The sequence below is a fragment of the Camelus bactrianus genome, chromosome 5, assembly GCF_048773025.1.
Source record: "Camelus bactrianus isolate YW-2024 breed Bactrian camel chromosome 5, ASM4877302v1, whole genome shotgun sequence".
Classification (NCBI taxonomy): domain Eukaryota; kingdom Metazoa; phylum Chordata; class Mammalia; order Artiodactyla; family Camelidae; genus Camelus; species Camelus bactrianus.
This window is the reverse complement of record NC_133543.1, coordinates 14329167-14350162: the sequence shown is the minus strand read 5'-3', so window position 1 is coordinate 14350162 and position 20996 is coordinate 14329167. Positions and strand designations below refer to the sequence as shown.

Here is a 20996-nt window from a genome sequence, read left to right as displayed (position 1 = left end):
AAAGCCTTCCTGAGTGACACACAGTATTGTCTAGTAGTATGAGATGTGTGATGCAGATACGCACCAGAATAGAAAATAATTGGCACCAAAGAGGAAAAAAAAAGCAGCACTAAATATAATCGTCACCAACAGGGCAATTTTACCGATGGCTGGTCTCCATTCAGTCCCTAAGGAATAGCTCATTTTTATTTTCCCTTATATAGGGCAACCAAATTTAGGTCATTCAACCTAGACATGCGAATTTTTATACAGGTCAATATATGACTCGTCATCTTTCTTCCTTTCTTCCTTTCTTCCTTCCTCCCTCCCTCCCTTTCTTCCTTCTTCCCTCCCTCCCTCCCTCTTTCTTTCTTTCTTTCTTTCTTTCTTTCTTTCTTTCTTTCTTTCTTTCTTTCTTTCTTTCTTCCTTCCTTCCTTCCTTCCTTCCTTCCTTCCTTTCTTTCTTTCTTTCTTTCTTTCTTTCTTTCTTTCTTTCTTTCTTTCTTTCTTTCTTTCTTTGTTTTCTTCTTTCCTCCCTTCCTTCTTCCTGTCTTTCCTCCTCTCTCTTTGGGCTTCCAGAAATTGGCTCCCACATATGTATCTGACAGTTTTGATTGCCTACTCAAAATTTATTGTGACTTCTTTTTCCCTTTCTAACAGAATTCCAATTCTATTTAACCATTCATGCTTCTTTATGGAGTTGTGCCCTCCTAGGAATTTTTTTTTATCTTTAATTCCTGAGGATTCCTCCTGATTGATCTGAGCCAGTGGTTCTCAAAGTTTGGTCAGTCATTGGGAGGGTAGAATTCTGAGATTCTTCCAAGGAATCCTCAAGGTCAAAACTATCTTCATTTTACTAACAGACATTAATGAATGTTGACACTCCTGTTTTCTTACACTACAGAATGGAGCTTTTCAGAAGCTACGGGATGTGTGATGATACCACTCTCAGTTTTAATTTTGAACACAGTTAATATTGATAGATACAAAACAGATACAGATATCCAAAATCTCTTCAGGATTTTTAAGAGTGGAAATGGGAATTGAGATTAAAAACAGGTCTTGAGAACTGCTGATCTAAGCAAATGTCTGTGGTTCCCTCTCCATTGCCAGTGATGGAGTAGCATAAACCTGGGACACAATCTGACCAATAGGAAAATATCTGCAGGGTAGCTGACAGTATGTGTTTCTGAGAAAGGATTCTCCAGGCTTAAAAAGAAATACAGAATGAGGCAGATTTATGCATTCATTTATTAATTATTTGCTTCTCGACGCAGTTGCATCTGCATGTGATGCTTGGAACTGCATTTCCAGGTGAGGATAAGAAAGCCACAGAGGAGACCCCTGAAATTCCATCCTCAGAGACCTCTTTGACTCTAAACACTTTGTTACTTGAGGTAACTTGTCTCTGTAATGTTTAATGCAAACTGGAGTCTCTATTTCCTGCAGCAGAATGCCTCCTACCAAAATTTGCCTTATGCCTGCCTCTGTACACACAAAAAATGAAATAACATCAAATCACTGGAGGTGCTCAATATGGCTTTCACGCTTCTTGGTGCTTTTAACTTCACAACTAGCAATGTTACTGAAGGGAAGTTCATGTGCCCACCACACCATGAGGCCAAACAAACTGAAACATCGGAGTTTGGAGCAGAGAAAGGTTTATTTCAGGGCCCAGTAAGGAGGATGGGGTGGGTCATGCCCAAGAAAACCCCAAACTCCCTGAAAGGTTTCAGCAAAGCATATTTAAAGGCCAGTTAAGGGAAAGGAGTGGCAGGTATGTGATCAGCTTGTGTACAGCTCTGTGATAGGTTGATGTTGAAGGAACAAGGCAGTCAACACCATCAACCCCTGAGGACCAGAAGGTCTGGGGGCCACATGCTCTCCATTATTGAGTAATTAATTCCTTCCCTTTGGTGGTGGTTTTAAGCATCTGAAAAATTCAGGAAACATACATGAGATACTGCATCCTTCAGACAGGAGCTGCAGCAGAGGATATGGGGGAGGGGTCTGTCCTGGGGAGGCCCCCCAGGATCTGCTTGGTTACAGCAGTTCCACATCAGAGTAGAATATATTTATATGGATTATTTTTGGACTTTGATAAAAGACTCTGTTGGGACATGCCAGCCTCTAGTTTTGCGCATTTCCTTTAACAGCATAAACAACATAGGTAAGTGTCTGAGCCCACATCAAATAAATTATCAGCACCCGAGGAGGAATTTTTTTGTGTGTGTATTTTTTTTCAGTCTCAAAGGAGTAAGTTTACACATCAACTTGCAAACTGCAGACTTAAAGTCAGAAAAGTGATTTTTCTGTGGAAAATAAGGAGAATTAACATTGGGAGTATGAAATCTAGAATTTTAAAATTTGGACGTATTGCTCAGGTTTTACTGATTCAGGAGTGATTGTCATGTATCGATGGAGCTGCCTTTATATAATGCACGTAACTAAGCAACCCAATTAAAGAATGAAAACTAGAGCTCAGCCAGTGAGTTGTTCAGTTGAGATAATGAATTCTCAAGTGCTAGAACTTTTGTTGACTGACTAACCTTTGTTATTTGTTTAGGTTTCTTGTATCACTAGCATCTGTCTAGCTGTCTGTCAATCATTTGTATGTATATATTTTTACTTAAAGAGTAATGGAATACCTACTATGTGCCAGACTCTGTGCAATTCACTCGTTTAATCATACAAAAATATTTATTTAGCAACTTCTATGTCCAAAATACTATGTTAAGAAATAGGTCATTAGTGTAAAGTAAATAGGGACACTTCGATCATAAAACTAGAATCTTAGATGTTAAACCTGGATTGGCCATGAACTGGTTAATTTCCTTTAAACAATTATTCGACCCTGTGTCTTAATTTTCCTAATGGGTAAGTGGCTGTCATTATCTCACACTTTCTTATTTCACCAAGATGAAACTACACAGGATGTACAAATGTGCATTCCAACCGTATTAAGTAAATGCTAAATATTTCTTTAAATGCAATTTGGCATTCCCCTTTCAGGATTAGAAGCTTTATCTGAGAGATGCAGTTCTTAAACTTTGGATGCTCCTGGTACTTAAATTTTCAGACCATTCCTCTCTTACCTGAAAGCTACAAAGTACTCATAAGGGAAAAACTCTTTACTTGTATATAATGCTTATACCTTCCATTAACATCAGTTTCCTCTATTTATATTTTATGATGGTACATTTTTCTCTCATAACCCTGGGTTATGTGGGTCCGCATGACTTGTATTTTGACACTTCATGATTCAAACGTTATAAATGGCTTTTGACATATAGCAAATGTCATGTTACATCCTAGAGCAATGTCTGTTTTTAGCAAATTGCTGATCTTTTCTTCTTTTTTTAATATCCAGGGGGAAAAAAACTGCCTGCATAAAATTAGCCTGGATTGGCTCTATCATTCTCTTAGTGTTGAACAATAGTGACTGTGTGAAGTATTGCATATTCTAGGGCTAAAATTGGTTCTGTGCCATTTCCCTTGGATTTATAAATCTTTGACTTTATAGAGGGGCACATAGCTTTGCTTTGAAGAAATGAGTGTTTGTAAATTAATGTAGAAAATCAAGTCTTAAGATGCTTAAATAAGTTAGTCTATAATAACTTAACCAACTGAGTCGTTCAGACGTTTAGTGCTACATTTATCACCAGGAAGTGGGAATTTCGTCTTCACAGCAAGCGTTTCAACATTTACATCCTAGTTCTCGCATATAAATGCAGTATCAATTGGGCATTTTGAGGGCCATTGAGTCTAGGCAAAGGCATTTGGAACTCTTTGGATGAGTAGTGGGAAGAATAAAGATGATGATGATGATGATGGTGGTACGTGTGTGGTCATAATCCATCAGCTTGGGTCTGTCTAACCTCCAACCTGTGCTATTTCGGCACACCATGCCACCTCTACATCAGCATCTGAGGGGAGGGGGGACCTCTAATGAGAACTGGAAACTATATTTCAATGATATTTAAAATGTGTTGGGAGGTAGAAGCTATGTCAGTTTCAAATAAGAAGCTCTGAAGGTTTTTATTTGTAAGAGACCTGGGACTTCTCAAAACCATTTTATATATATATATATATATATATATATATAGAGAGAGAGAGAGAGAGAGAGAGAGAGAGAGAGAGAGAGAGAGAGAGAGAGAGAAAACTTGTAATTCATCTTGATTGAATGGGACCCTTATATGTTAGCTAAAAACCTTGGGGTGAATGAGAAAGAGAACAGTGGTGTTTTCCAGTAGAGGGACCTTTGTTTGCACTCTCACCCTCCCACGTCTCAGGAGCCACATTTACCATTAAGCTTGTCTTCCATATTTATTTTGTAGCTCAGCACATACAAGGGTCCTCTCACCTTTTCCTTATAAATCTAATGCAGGTGTAGCCTAAAAGTTGAATAAAATTAATTAGGAAGTACATTATCTTTAATATAATGAGGAGTTCAGAATGACTTGTGCTTTCCTTAGTTTTTGCAACCTATTTATTTTTGGCTCATTTATGTAAAAAATATCTTTCAAAAATATCTAAGATATTTTGGGGAGGTCTTTTAGGGAGGCAGCATAGCTTACATAAAGAATTTGGCATTTCAAGTCGTAACAATTTTGGTTTAAGTCTCAACTTGACCACATGATCTCCTATATATATTTTAACTTTCATAGTGTCAGTTTCTTAACCTGTAAAATTGGATGATAATAACATATATGTAGAAGAGCCTTTAAGGAAAATACAAGTAACACTTTAAAAACAAGTATTATAGACACAATGCCTAGGTGGAGACAAAAACAAGACCATATATATGCTGCCTACAAGAGACTCACTTCAGATCTAAAGACACACACAGAAAGTGAGGTAATAAAAAAAGATATTTCATGCAAATGAAAATGAAAGAAAGCTGAGGTAGCATATTTACTTCAGACAAAATAGACTTTAAAATAATGACAGTTACAAGAAACAAAGAAGGACATTATATAGTGATAAAGGGATCAATCCAACGACAATGATATAGCAATTGAAAATATGTATGCACCAAACATAGGCATACCTAAATACATAAAGCAAATAGGAAGCAGCATAAAGGAAGAAATTGACAGTAATGTAATAACAGTAGGGACATTAATACCCATTACATAAATGGGTAGATCATTGAGATAGAAAATCAATAAGGAAACACGGCCTTAAATGACACATTAGACCAGATAGATTAATAGATACATATAGAACATTTAATTCAAAAACAGAAGAATACATATTCTTTTCAAATGCACATGCAGCATTCCCCAGGATAGATCACATCTTAGACTCCAAAACAGGTTTCAATAAATTTAAGAATATTTAAATCATATTAAACATCTTTTCAGACCACAGTGTTGTGAGACTAAAACTCAACTACAAGGAAAAAAAATTGCAAAAAACCCCCACAAACACGTGGTGTCTAAATAGCATGATACTAAAGAACCAGTGAGTCACTGAAGAAACCAAAGCAAAAATTTATAATACTTGGAGACAAATGGAAATGGAAATGCAATGACCCTAACTCTGTGAGCTGCAGCAAAAGCAGATCTAAGAGGAAAGTTTATAGCAATACAAGTCTGCCTCAAGAAACAAGAAAAATCTCAATCTAACTTTTTACCTAATAGAACCAGAAAAAAACAATAAACAAAACCCAAAGGTAGTAGAAGGAAAGAACTAATAAATAAAGATCAGAGTAGAAATAAATGAAATTGAACAATAATAAACAATAATATGAAAGAAACTAAGAGCTAGTTCTTTGCAAAGATTAATAAAATCGATAAACCTTTAGCCAGGCTCATCAAGAAGAAAAGAGAGAGGGATGTAATCAATGAAATCAGAAATAAAAGAGGAGACGTTACAACCAACATGACAGAAATACAGAGGATCATAAGAGATAACTATAAAAATGACATGCCAGTAAAAGAAACAATCTAGATGAAATGGGTAAATTCTTAGAAATCTAAACTCTCCAGGACCAGATGAGTTTACAGGTGAATTCTATCAATTATTTAAAGAAGAGTTAATGCCTATACTTCTCAAAATATACTGAAAAATTGAAGAAGAAGGAATATTTCTGGACTCATACTATGAGATCAATATCACTCCGATAACAAAACCAGATTGGCAGAAAAGAAAAGAATAGAGAAAGAAAAGAAAAGGGAAAAAAACACATCAATTACAAAAAATCCTCAATAAAATATTAGAAAATCAAATTCAACAATACATTAAAAGGATAATACACTATGATCAAGTGGACTTTAACTCAGGGATGCAAGGATGGTTCAGTGTCCACAAATCGATCGATGTGATACACCAGACTAACAACATGAAGAATAAAAAATCATTATCATCTCAATTGATACAGAGAAAGCTTTTGACAAAATGTGTCATCTGTTTATGACAAAAACTATCAACAGCATGGGTATAAAGAAAACATATCTCAACATAATGTAGGACATAGACGAAAAACCTATTCATACACAATATCATGCTCAACAGTGAAAAGCTGAACGTATTTCTCCTAAGATCAAGAACAGGACAAAGATGCCCACATCACCACTTTTATTAACATAGTGTTAGAAGTCCTAGCCACAGAAATCAGACAAGAAAGAAGAAACAAACATAATCCAAGTTGGAAAGGGAGAAGTAAAACTGTCACAGTCTGCAGATTATATGATTCTATATGTAGAAAATCCTAAAGATGCCATAAAAACCATTAGAACTAATAATTGAATTTGGTAATGGTTCAGGATACAAAACTAATGCACAGAAATCTGTTGTGTGTCTATATACACTAACAAACTATTGGGAAGAGGAATTGAGCAATCCCATTTATAATTACATCAAAAAGAATAAAATACCTAAGAGTAAATCTAACCAAGGTGATAAAAGAACTGTGCTCAGAAAACTATGACATCGATAAAACAAATTTAATACAAACAAATGAAAAGATATACTGTGTTTATGGATTGGAAGAATTCATGTTGTTAAAGCCATACTACCCACAGCAATCTACAGATTCAGCTCAATCCCCATCAAAATACAAAATCATTTTTCACAAAACTTAGAACAAATAATTCTAAAATTTGTATGGAAACAAGAAGCCATGAATAGTCAAAGCAATCTTGAGAAAGAAGAGAAAAGCTGGTGGTATCACACTCCCAAATTTCAAACTATACTAGAGATAAAATAATCAAAACAGTATGATACTGGCACACACACACACACACACACACAGATCAATAAACATAACAGAAAACTCACAGAGCAGAATAAGGAACCCAGAAATGAACCCACATTTATATGTCAGTTAATCCACACCAAAGTAGTTCAAGAATATACACTGGGAAAAGGAAATCTCTTCAATAAATAGTGCTGGGAAAACCAGAGAGCTATATGCAAAAACATCAAGCTGGATAAATTTCTTATCCCATATAGAAAAATAAACTAAAAGCAGATTAAAGACTTCAATGTAAGACCTGAAACCATAAAACTCCTAGAAGAAAACAAAGGGGTATACTCTTTGACATCAATCTTACCACCATTTTTTTTTTTTTTTTTGGATGAGTCTCTTCAGGCAAGTGAAGCAAAAGCAGAAATAAACAAATGGGACTACATCAAACTAAAAAGCTTTTGCACAACAAAGGAAACTATCAACAAAATGACAATGCCGCCTAGTGATTGAGAGAAGATACTGCAAATGATAGATCCAATATGGGGTTGATATCCAAAATATACAAGGAACTAATACAACTCAATTTCAAAATATTAAATATATGAGTAGAGAATCTTAATAGACTTTTTTTCAAGCAAGATACAGAGATGGGCACCAGAAACATAAAATGATGTCAACAACACTAATCATCAGAGAATTGCAAATCAAAACCACAATCAGATACCAACTTACACCTGTCAGAAGAGCTATAATCAAAAAGACAACATGTAACAACTACTGGTGAGGATGTAGAGAAAATGGGGCCCTCATACACTGTTGGTTGGGAATGTAAATTAGTACAACCACTATGGAAAATTTTATGGAAATTCCTCAAAAAAAGTAAAAATAGAACTATTACATGATCCAGCAATTCTACCTCTGGGAATTTACTCAGAGGAAACAAACACTAATTTGAAAATGTCTACGCACCCCAAGGTCATTGGAGCATTATTTGCAACAACCAAGATAAGGAGACAACGTAAGTGCCCATGGATTGATGAATGGACAAAGCAGTTGTGGTATACATACAATGGAGTAATATGCAGCCATAAAAAATGGAGTTTTGTCATTTGCTACACCATGGGTGGATCTAGAAGATATTATGCAAAGTGAAATAAGGCAGATAGAGAAAAATAAATATAATATAATTTCACGTATATGTGGAATCTAAAAACCAAGACAAACAAAACAATTAAAACAGAGAGAGAACAAACTGGCAGTCTCCAGAGGGGTAGGAGAGTGGTGGGTGGCCAAAATTGGTGAATGGGATTAAGAGGTATAAAACTCCAGTTATAAAATAAATAAGCCATCATAATATAATATATAGCTTAAGAGATATGGTCAATGATATTGTAATAACTTCGTAGGAGAACAGATGGCCAATGATATTGCAATAACTCTGTATGGGGACAGACGGTTACTAGACTTAACGTGGGGATCATTCACAATGTATGTACATATCAAATCTCTATAGAGGGCACCTGAAACTAGTATCACATTGAACGCCAACTACATTTCAATAATAAAAAATACTGCATTATTACGGAGGAGGTACTCAGTAAGTGTTAAATATTAAACAAATGCAAGTAATTGTGTCCTACCATATATTAGTTAACAAAGTTATAAGAAGCAAATATAATTGGGAACCATCTTACCATTTTTTTGTCTCTCTGTATATGTAACAATCTGAGAAATCATTATGTCGGGCCTCACACTGAGAATATTTTCTCCTATCAAAGACACTTGTTCTCTTCATTTATTTTCAGAAACCTCTCAAGGTTTGCTTTTTATACATATAGAATAATTTTTTAACATTTTTTATTGATTTATAATCATTTTACAATGTTGTGTCAAATTCCAGTGTAGAGCACAATTTTTCAGTTATGCATGAACATATAAATTCATTGTCACATTTTTTAATAAACGTTCCTAGAGATAGGACTTTATACAAAACATTTCTTCGCTTAAAGAGAGATGGGCATGTTTTGCTGTTTCCCCTGACTTCCCCCATGTGCCTGTTCTTGTACCTGGAACTTGTGTTCATGGCAGTCACAATAGCAATACCCTTCCAAGATCTTGGCACCAATATGGGCTTCTTTTTAACTGAGTTCTAAAAATGAGATCTGGCACTTTTGACTTAGACGCTTGACACAGAGCTACAGTGGCATGTCACTTTCTACTGCTTTGAAATCCTACAAGGCAAAAACTTCCTGCCAGAGAATGCTTCCCTTCTCTGGTCTTCTGCCTCTTTCTGTGAAGACTTCTGATCTCTAACTCTGCCCCGTGATAACTACCAATGGGTAGCTAATGTGTGTTCTGAATTATTACCCCCGGTAAGTTGAGTTCTAGTGCTAACTGGCAAATACCACCTCGTCTTAATTAAAGCTGTGTGGTGTGGAGGACTGTTGCATAACAATGTTTGAAAAGTCTCGTATGCTCACAACCTGTCTTTTTTAAGCTTATAATAAGGAATAAGCTTACTCGTGATGCTTGCATAAGTAAGTAACAGATACGCACCACCACCGTAGGATACTTGTGGGAATTTTTAGAAGCAGTTTCCTCCCTGACCCCAATGGTCTCTGACACTGGAAGAAGGGTGTCACTTCACATCTGTGTTTGATTTTTATTATCAATCACCTGAAAAGTCTTCACAGGATCTCAGCTATGGAGTATCTAGAAGAATGCAATGGTAGGAAGAATATCGACCCACAAAGACAGTGTCTAATCCTCAGAACCTGTGAATATGCTGGGCTCACTGGCAAAGAGGAGGTAAGGCTACTGATCATATTAGTGTTGCTAATCAGCTAGCCTTAAAATGGGGAGATGATGCCTGATTATCTGGCTGAGCCCAGTGCAATCACAAGGGTTCTTACAAGTGAAAGAAGGGGACAGAAGAAGATCATTAGAAGTAGATGTGACTTTGGAAGAAAAGCAAGGAAATGCAGCATTGCTGGCTTTGAAGTTACAGGAAGGGGCTGGACGCCAAGAAATGTCGGTGGCTTGGAGGAGTTAGAAGAGATAACGAAATGGATTATTTCCTCAGACTCTCTGGAAGACATGCAGATTGTCAGCACCTCGATTTTAGCCCAAGGAGACCCGTGTCAGATTTCTGCAGAGCCATGAGACAACAAATTGTGTTGTTTTATTCTGTTTAAGTGTTTAAGTTTGTGCTAATTTGTTACAATAAAGCCACAAAAAATTAATGCACATGATTTCTTTTTTTTTACTGTAAGAAGAGAGAGGTGATAAATTAGGTTTACATGGGTGTTGAAGTGGGGAAGTATAATGAGGTCAAAAACTAGAAAAAGCTCTGTTAAGGGAGGTTAACTTCTCATTTTGCTCTGTCCGTTACATCTCTTCCTAAATGCAGCCAACAAAACGCTTGCTTCGTGATTGATGGAGGCATTCTTTGCTCATATGTGAATAGAACTCAATTGTACTCCACCTGACAGAAAGGAAAGTCCTTGTCTATTTCCAGAAAATAAACAGATTGTCATAATAAAATAACTATTTGGACCATCTAGCTCTGTTGAGACTATTATGCCTTAAGGAAAAAAAAAAGTTCATTCTGCATTGCAGTTTTATGTAATTGCAGCATAGCCATTTGTTCAAATGATCCTTATTAAAATAAAGAAATGGGCTTCTGAGTAATCTTATCACACAATTTGAAGACAATGAGACATTTGATCTTGCCATGAATCATAAATGATAGCCTCTTTATCTTCCATGAAGACTCAAAGATTCTTCGGGAGGTTGAGTGCTGTCATATAAAACCCATGCTCACCCATCAGAACCATGGACAGAACTAAGCATGTGACCATCTTGCATAGATGGTCAGCATGTGCAGGGCACTTAAAACACCGAATGGGATAAACTTGAAAGGACCACTTTGAATTCTGATCTCTCTGTCTGCCTCTTTTCATTTTTTTTCCTTGCTGTAATTTTGAGTGAAATGTTGTAATGAGCATTATCGTATGCTTGAGTTAATCACCAGTATCCGTAAATAAATGCTGATGGAGATAATGATATAAATTTTATAAAACATCTAGAGTGTAAAAGAGATTTATGAAGTATTTGTTACAGTTCATAAAATACATGAGTGAAAATTTAGAAATTTGAAACGTTATCTTAAAGTAGAGATAGCCCTAGCAATTTTCTGTATGTGGTTGATACACTGATACTTGTAGTGGGGATGGAGTTTGGAAAGAGGAGATGAGGAGAGAGAGGGGATAATTTCTTTTATTCCAAGAATAACAAGATAATTTCTGTAATTTCAGACATTATTTAAAGAAGATATGGAGCATAGTTTGGAAAAAAAAAACTGATTCTCTTTCATATTGCAGATAATCTTGGATTGGATTCAGAAGTTGCTAAAGCAAACACCCTGGGTTTTGTTGGATGTCTGGCTTCCGTCCAGTACGACCACATCGCACCACTAAAGGCAGCCCTGCGCCATGTCACCGTTGCACCTGTAACTGTCCAAGGGACCCTGACAGAATCCAGTTGTGCCTCCATGATGGATTCAGATGTGAACGCAGTGACCACGGTGCATTCTTCATCAGGTACACAAAAAAATACTCAAGGGAACTTTGCTCACTAGTGAAAATTTTTTTTCTTTTGTTAATCTGTTTTTTTTTTTTTTTTTTTTTAGCGGAGGTACTGGGCATTGAACCCAGGACCTCATGCATGCTAGGCATGTGCTCTACCACTGAGTATAGCCCTACCCACCTCCAACTCATGCTACTTTGATGTCTTGAAGGTGCTTCCAGGCTAAAGCTAAGATTATTCAGTTCTTTGCCTTGTATGATTACAGAATTATGACTGGTTTCTTAGAGTGGTATTAAGTATATGTAAATAATCCTACTTTTAATGTGTTGAGTAGCTAGAAATATATATATTCTCCATATAGAATACATATAGAATTTTATATATATTCTATATATAAAATATATTCTATATGTATATATATATAATTTTATATATATATGTATATTCACTACTGTTTAAGTGGCTACTGGTCTGAGGATGAAGAGTTTAGAGGTCAGGAAGGAAGGCTGGTTGTTGAACTAATAATTCATGTGATTAAAATCAACCTTCCTTAATAATAAGAAAGTGTCACAGCACTGTCATCCATTTATCTTCTCTTATTTTACCATTCCCTGAAATACCTTTCTATCTTTTCTTAGTTACCATCATCCTAGGTGCCTCAGAGTGTTTTAGGATTTGATTTAATCAGTTGTGGCAGTCAGTTGCCAAATAAGTTATGATTTACGGGCAGAGAAAGGGCATGGGGTTTTGCCCTGCTCGTCACTGGTCTTGTTTTGTTGGTGGCATCGGGTAATAGACAAGAGCCTGAGTGGACCCTTGGCTGGCCTTGATTTGAATTCTAAATCTTCAAATACGAAAGCGAATATATGTATGTATATGCATGACTGGGACACTGTGCTGTAGACCAGAAACTGACACATTGTAATTGACTGTACTTCAATTAAAAAAGAAATAGTAAAGATGAATTCTAGATCTTCCGTGAATGAATTCTAGAGCTTTGGGCAGGTTATTAATGGCTTTGATATAACAATCTTATCTGTGAAATGGGAAAAATAATAAGCTTGTTGTAGTCATTCTCTGAGGAGTAAATGGTACAATGACACTAGTGATAGATGCTACGGGTCCTGGCAATTTCATGTGCACTATAAGCATGCCTAAAGGTGTCATTACCCCCTTTTAATATAGTTGCAGATTGTTACTTTAAAATGTATGTAGCTCAACGTTACCAACCCATAAGTGTCAAAGCAAAGATTCAAACTCTGGTCTGTGTGTTTTCAAACTTGATGCTCTTTTCCTTCTACGATGTATGTTAATGAACATACAATAGCATGTGTGAAGGTTTCTTGGCGGGTGTTAATTCTACTTTTGTCCTTTCCTGTTAATGGACTTAGAAATCTCTTGCAGCTACAGAAACCTCTGAAGCAGAGGCAAGTGTCCTTGAGGTAGGAAGCCAAAGTCATGCACAGGAACTGTCCAGCCCAGCAGAGAGGGACTTCAAGGGTAGGCTGAGAGGGAAGCTGTAGGCCAGAGCGGACAAATGAGCAGAGAACCACCATCGTCTATTTTAACCCCTTATCTCATAACTCACATAGAAGCTAACGGGGTCCTGAAACCACCCGGTGTACGCAGTGTCCCTCAAATGCTTTTATCTGTGTGTTTGTTTGGGTTCCTTCCAAAATGCCAGCTCCCACCGATCTGAGAGCACCTGGTCTAATCCACAGGTGTGTCACCTCCACTCCATATCACAGACCTCCTTCTAGGACTTTGAGTGTCTTTTCATCATTTCAGATCTTTTTGGGAAGACGGACGAGCGAGAACCACTCACCAATGCAGTTCGAAGCGACTCGGCAGTCATTGGAGGTAAACCATTCTTTGTTGCTGAGAGCAGGAAAGGCATATGTAAGCGATTCTGTGCTTTGGAGGAAATTATCCTCAACTGCAGCTCCCCAGGGCCCAGAACCCTGCATGATCTACAAGATTGTGAGCTTTTACATGAATCTGTCCATCATACGTGCTGTGATGGTCAAATGCACCTCCCCTCCCCGCCAGGTACCAGCAGCCCCGTGGACACGTCCCTCCCCTGAACCACCAGGCAGCTGAACACCGAGTCAACAGCTGGATAATGTACTTGGAGACAGGCAGTGTGCAGCCTGTTCCTCACATCCAGTTGTCACTTTTCCTAAAGCACAAACAAAGCAAACCAATAAAGCTACATATGGGAAGAAGCCACGTTGGGGCAGACAGATGGGCAAAGCCACAGGGTTGTCGGGTTTTCTCCACCAAGTGGGTCTAAAGAGGAGGTGAAGCCCACAGGACTGTGTTTTCACATCCAGCCGTGCGCACGGTTACCGGGCAGAGTCTCAGCTCTGCTGTGAACTCCGCCCCAGTCCCTCCTCCCTCTCTTTTCCCTTTTCTCACTGCCTCTTGGCCTCACCCCCTTTTATTCTGCCTCAGCCTGGCTGCTGCCTCCAGGAGCCTGATTTTTCTGTCTGCCTGTGCCTTGCAACACAGCCTGACTCCCAAGCCTTGTTTAATGTAAGATGCTGAGGAGATGCCCACATCTCTGCCTCACGGGCTAGATGGACGGACCCACGCCAGATGGGTTTCTCCTCTTAACCATCACCAGTAACCATTTATTTAACTTCTCTGTAATGAGTCCACACTGTGGGTCAGAACCAGTGCTAAGCAAAGGAATAGGAAGATGAAAGACGGGGACACTGTCCTTAAAGGACTCACAGCTTGGTAGGGGTGGTGGGGTAGGGATGGGACAGATAAACAGATAACGGTAGAGCCAGTGAGTAGGGTCTTGAGGGAGGAGGGACGGATGGTTAGTGGAACACAGAGGTGCATCCTTACCATAAGATTGTGAGGGAAACACACACACACACACACACACACAAAACCTGTCCTCAAGGACGTTCTTAAATTGTCTGACCTGAATTTCTGCTTCAGGGAAGAGAGTCCACCTTGACTTTTGTTCGGCAACAAGAAATGTAGGAATCATTTTGGTGCCTGCTTCTCTTCCTGTAATTTCTCATTTGACAGGTGGAGAAAAGACTCTTGTAACTGCTGACTTTCCCCCATCCTTGTCCAGGCTCCTGTGAGCCTGTTTAAGAGCAAGATGTTCTTTCCAGGGAAAATTCCTGCAGGTTCAGAGTCTTCAACTCCGAAGACTCCCTGCACTGAAGGAGTAGAAACCAGTTCTGTAGCTCATCGTTTAGCAGTTTAGTCCCTTCATGAGAGTCACTCACCACATCCAGTTTATTTCTAGGTTTGTTAACTTACCTGGTTCTACTCCGCCTTGCTCTAAAATTGCTGGGGAAAAATGTCACATCCTGGCTTAGGAATATTTTAGAAAGTAAGCAATCCTAATCATGGGCTCAGCTCTGATAGAAATTGGTGTCAGATATGCACTCAGTATATTTAACTCTCAAATGCTCGTGCTTATATAAAGTATAATGCAGGGTTTCCAAAAATAACTTCGTAAAATAAACATCTTCTCAATATCCATTATACATAGAAAAAAAAAAACCCAGCAGATAATACACTTTATTAGGAATGAGTTTTATATCTGAATGTCATAAATAATTTTCAAATATTTTAATGCTGAAAAACCTCTCTTCACATATAGACTCTTGTTCCCTTTTAAAATTTGACAGTATCCACATTTTCACTGTCCCTTTGCTGACTTGGCTGTGCACATCTCAAGATCTTTCCTAAAAAGATAGGGACAAGACCCTAGGGTCAGTGAGGACAACTTGCCAGCAAAATCCAGTAAAATCACATGCAATCAAAGTAGAGGGGGATCTGACGCAACAGGACAGAAGTGTGCCGTTTCAGCCGACTCTGGGGGACAGAGGGTACCATCTTCGAGCTAGCCTGAGTCTAGGAGAGTGCAGAGCAGGGAGGAATGCTCTAAATGTTTGGTAAACATTCCATTATTAACAAAACATTTTTAGCAAACCATAAACAAATTTATAGCCAAAGTGCATGTGTTGAAATGTGAGATATTTAAATATCATTTTCTATTACTTTCCAGGATGCTAGAGTAGTTCTAAGATGCTTATTTGCAAGGTAGCAAAGGAATGCACTGATTAAAAATGATTTTGATGCATTCTTTAAAGCAGATCTTGAAGAAATTGTCTATGAAATCTTTGCTGGTCTGATTTCCTGTCTCCTTTATGGAGTTCTTAGTCGATGAAATAAAACATTCTCTGATTTAAACTGGCCTGCTCGCTTCCTAGCTAGTCTGAAAGAGGAAGTATTTTGTCATTGAAGACTGGAGGTCCGTGTTTGTTTCCGGACCTGCGGCGGGGTGTGATGTTTGGTTTTGTTTGGTTCTCTCCACTATGTGGCTTTCTCATCAAAACTGACTTTACTCTCTGATGGGCTGCTCTGTGACGGTGCTGTCCCCTCTCTCGCCCGCGTCTCCCCACAGGAGTCATAGCCGTGGTGATATTCATCATCTTCTGCGTCATCGGCATCATGACCCGCTTCCTTTACCAGCACAAGCAGTCACATCGTACCAACCAGATGAAGGAGAAGGAATATCCTGAAAATTTGGACAGCTCCTTTAGAAATGACATTGATTTGCAAAACACAGTGAGCGAGTGTAAGCGGGAATATTTCATCTGAAGAACTGTAGGGTCAGTGGATTCTCTTCCTCGGTTGTTCATTTCATTTGTTTGTTTCTCCTCCTCCTTCTCTCTTTTGCTTTTGGTCATTCTCCTTCTCTTACTTGTTTTCTGTTTATTTTGGGGACATACCTGCGTCCACCCCAGCACCTATCCCCTTGAACCAGCCCAGAACACCAGGCAGCTATGGCCACTGCCTTCCTCTTTGACACACTTCTTGTGGTGAACGTGTTGGCTCAAGAGACTGACTTTACCCCTTTAGACAAGGAAGAGACACATGTGTGCACACGTGAATAGTCGGTTCTGTATTTCCAGTTTCTAAGAGGCACCCTGCAGCCCAGGCTTACAGGCTCCTTTGAACCTGAGCTCTGTGACTTCAGCATTTAACAGTCATCCCCCCCATTGCGAGTCCACTCCTACCAGGGAACTCAGGGTGCAGAAAGAAGATGCCAAGGCCTGGTTTGTGTCGGCGGCACTTTAAAAGGAACAAGAGAGGTTTGCTTTCATATTAATGTTCCTTCCCATAGGAAGCCCTAACACATCATCATTTTTCACTCTGACTCCTGGCCCCTGAGTATTTTCAAATATAGGACACCTGATAGTAGTGAGCTATTTCTTTGTTCCGTTCTTACTGCTCTCTCCTGGGGCTGACACTTAGAACCGCACACAATAGCAGAAACCTAGGGGAAGCGTGGAAACCAGTAGCTTGAAACCAGGAGACAATAAGAAATCTGCTAGGAAGTAGATGTTCCATAACTTCAAACACGCCTCTTCCAATTTTGTAAGAAATGTTAGCTAGGTTATTCCTGGAATTATACTGATACATATATATATATATGTATGTATGTTGATACATATACATATATATATATGCTGAAGCATAAAGCAATTCAAATAAAAGTCTAAAATAGTGCCTGGTTCCATGAAAGAGTTTAAATCATCTTAATGCAGCTTTAGAAAAGCAAAAACAAAAAGCAAAGTAAAACAAACAAACAAAAAACTGCATGAAAGAAAAGAAACACCAAACACAGTTCTTTCCTCCCATCCACTCACTAAAGATCTGGTGAGGAACATAAATACAGGAGGTTTCACGTTTTAGAATAGACATACTACTGTCCACCGAGCCATTTATCTTAGAGGCTTAGGCTGCACTGTCATACGAGGCGTCTGGTTAGCTCCAGTGAACCCCCACTGCTTAATTTCAGAGGAGCCCTTAAGCTCTATAGCACATCACAGTTTCAGATCTGCAGCATCCTGTGTGTATAAAGGCCCACCACACTTCTTTTTGTAGGCATACATTCCCAGACGAGGCAGTGATCAATGTCAGGCCATTTCCCCCTTTTGACAAGGAAACATACAAGAAACACAGTCATTCCTTCAAGAAGGTATCCTGAGCTGCTCCACATTGTGGCGGTCAGAATCCTGGTGATTTTGCTATAGTGACATCCCTCATTCTTTGCCTTTGGGCCATCTTAAGGGAAAAGAGAACGGGGGAACAATACAAATGCTCCATATGCTGGGAATGCCGGTATAACAGTCCACAGATGTGGAAAATACTTGCTGATTCTTTTCACAACACAGGCTCGATTTGGAAGACAATGACCACATCTCCATTCTCCAGCCTTGACAGTTGGCAGGCATCCCTTCTTGTTCTCAGTGTGTCCCTCGTCTCGAATGTTTCACACTTTCCTGCGTGAAGAGGCTCCCATTGAGGAACTCCTCAGTTTCATCCCATTTCAGGTCCATGTCAGACTTTTCTGTCAGTGTTCGAGCACGTGGGGTAAGGATTTAGCTTGTCACCCGATTCCTCAACTTTAAGGTGTTGTTCTAAATACACATTCTCCTTAAAAATATTTCTGTGGATTCTTACTCATTCCCATGGTATCTTTCTGCTAGTAAATTTCTTTTAAAGTGATTCTAACAAGGGCACTTTTTTTCCTTCTAGCTTTAATAAGATGAATGATCCATTAATAAGAGGAGAAAGCTTTAAATACTCTTTCCTCCTGCCCTGTTCTCCTCTGTTTCCAATTTTCACTTTTGAATTTTCTATTTCCATAAAAAGGTTGTATAAATCAGCCTTTTGCTTGGCTACGTAGTCCTTTGTCCCCTGACGTAAAAGTCACCATGAAGTGGAGTGGGTTTAGCCTGAAGCATCTCCCAATAATGAAATGGAAAGGCAAAGAAAGGTGTGAGTAATAAAGCTGGAACCGCTCATTATTCAGGTCTCTGAGGAGCGAGGACTATATTTTGCTGACATGGTGCTGAGAGAACTGGAGGACTAGCAAAGGCCAACTTAGAGTACTTGCTTTTCTCATCTACTTATACACTCTTGTAGGTAGTTCTGGAGGGTGGAGAATTTGTCAGGCTCCATCTCTGTTGCATCTGCATTGCAGAGTCCCCAAGCATACCTCCCTGCATACGTAGACCACAGAGACACACCTACTACGTTTCATAGACTTAAAGACGAATACCAAGACAGGGCAATCTGCATGCCACTCTTATAAGCAGAGTCTCAGGGCTAAACCAGAATTATTTTTACAGGGTTGGAATATTTCATAACCCCAGAGATCACTAACTTTCACCAGACGTATTTGAGGAGCAAGCAAGCTGCTCCCTGCAAAAAAGAGAACACAGCTTTCAATTACAGATAAGTGCTAACTCTGCCTGTCTTTCCCTCAATGGCACCAAAATCCACATAGTTTTGTGCAATTGTTTAGTTGTGTGAGTGGTCCGATTCTTGAACAATCATCATCTGAAACACCCAGTCCTTGAAAGCGTCCTAATCCCCACGTTAATCGGCCTTTCCTGCTTCAGTAATCGGGTTTCCCCGACCCCACGCTCTGGGCAACTGGACCCCATGATCTGACACTGTAACTCTCAGTCTTTGGTAATTGCTGTTTACAACATTATTTGATGGAATGTGGTCACTTTACTATTAAACCAAAAATACCCGTGCAATTTCACATTCTAAGGGGGCTACTACATCAAAGTCATTCCCATCAGAGTCTGTGTATGTAAGCAACAGTACATTTGCTTCCGCTAAATAAATACTTGCCACTGCATCACTCATTGTGCATGTAGGTTAGATTGCCATGGTTTCCACCAGAGTTTGTCTGGAGAATTAAACATGTGCCACTCCTCTAGATATATTTTTTAAGAAAAGCTTAGCCTTTTCTCTACACTCAACCACAAATGTGATATTTCTTTTAAGGATCCTAGGGCTGATTTTTTTAAAAAACAGTTTTGATTCCCTTTAGTAATAACAGAGATGGTACTAACCTGACTTCCATATTTTGTCCAACCAACCCCCATCACAGGGCGAGGGGAGGAGGATCAGGACAAAAGACACAATCTGATCTCTACTTTGTTCTTTCTTTTCTTGACTACCCAGTATTCCTAGGGTTGCGCTAAGCATTAGGTGAACAAATATACATCACACCTTATTCTTGCCCTTGGGAAGCTCAGAGTCTAGCAGGGGAGGTAGGTATCGTTGCACTAGGGGTTTGCATGAGATGCTATAAAATGGAGAATAAAGGTTCGACACTGTCGTTCTTGTAAAGCCCTTGCTAGAGACTGAGAGAAATAGATACTTTCTGCAAAGTATTGTTTTTCTTGTTTATTACTTCCACCCTCAATGAGCTGCTTCGTTTCTCTTCTTCAAAGCAAATCTCTATCTATGCAGGTATATTTCTGTGGAGAGAGATGGATTGGCTCCTTTGTGACAGCAAGAATGAACAGTCTCTGTGTCCACAGTCCTTCTGGGGAGGCTGGATTCTCTCCATTCTTGTTTTAATTCTGGTTGGGGAATTCTGCAAGTCCTTCTTCCATGGGTCAGACCTAAAGATGACCTGGGCATTCTTTTTGAGGCAGGAAACAAAAATCTCCACTCCTGCACCCCTCTTTCTCTTTTCTCAGTGCTTTTTTGCCATCTCTTGGTGACCGATTGCACGCATTGCTTTTCCAGACGTTCCTTAAGGTATCTTTGTTGTCCCCCAGCTCCTCCTAAAACCCACCTTCATCCTGATCAACCGTTTTTGACTTAACTTTGGAAGATCTCTGAGAATGAAATGAAATGTATCTTTGAGTAAGTAATCGACTAAAAGGCGTTGTCCCTCTAAGAGTGATCTCCACTCTGTGCTCTGGGTGAATTGTTCCAGTCCTGAAAAATTGCACATTTCTCTTCCTCCGCAGGAAGCTCAGTCAGTTAGAGAAGCTATACTGAGAGGAGACAGGCAGAGCGTCTTCTCCAAGGTGTTCAGGGAGATAGGAATCAGGCTGTGAGTTCTTTCTTATAAAAAGTCTTGACAGCTTGTCCACCAACTCCTGGGTTTCCTTTGAATTCCCCCAGAGCTACGATCCATCAAAACCACATTGTGAGATCAGCCCGCCAAAGGGAACTGGAGACACAGCGTATAAGCCGCTACTCATTTTTCCTTAACCTCAAGGCTTGGGCAGACTTAGTCCTCGGTTGTCCTGCAGGTCACAAGTCGACCAAATACATCAGGAGCTTTCTTTGTTCCTGCAGATGCAAAAGTGGTTAATGGAACAACATGCAGGCAACTCCAAACCTTCAGAATACTTGGAGGCTCCTGAGTGCTATT

At 39.1% G+C, this 20996-nt stretch overlaps 1 protein-coding gene across 2 annotated transcripts in view; it reads left to right on the top strand.

Moving 5' to 3' along the window:
- The window catches only part of CNTNAP5 (contactin associated protein family member 5), a 733870-nt gene extending 716116 nt beyond the window's left edge, over positions 1 to 17754 (top strand). For both annotated transcript variants that reach the window (XM_045516101.2, XM_045516108.2), the window contains exons 22-24: positions 11557 to 11775; positions 13550 to 13621; positions 16200 to 17754. In XM_045516101.2, the coding sequence (XP_045372057.2) occupies positions 11557 to 11775; positions 13550 to 13621; positions 16200 to 16396 (488 nt within the window). In that variant the 3' untranslated portion in view covers positions 16397 to 17754. The remainder of the gene's footprint in view (positions 1 to 11556; positions 11776 to 13549; positions 13622 to 16199) is intronic.
- Positions 17755 to 20996: the final 3242 nt, after the last annotated feature.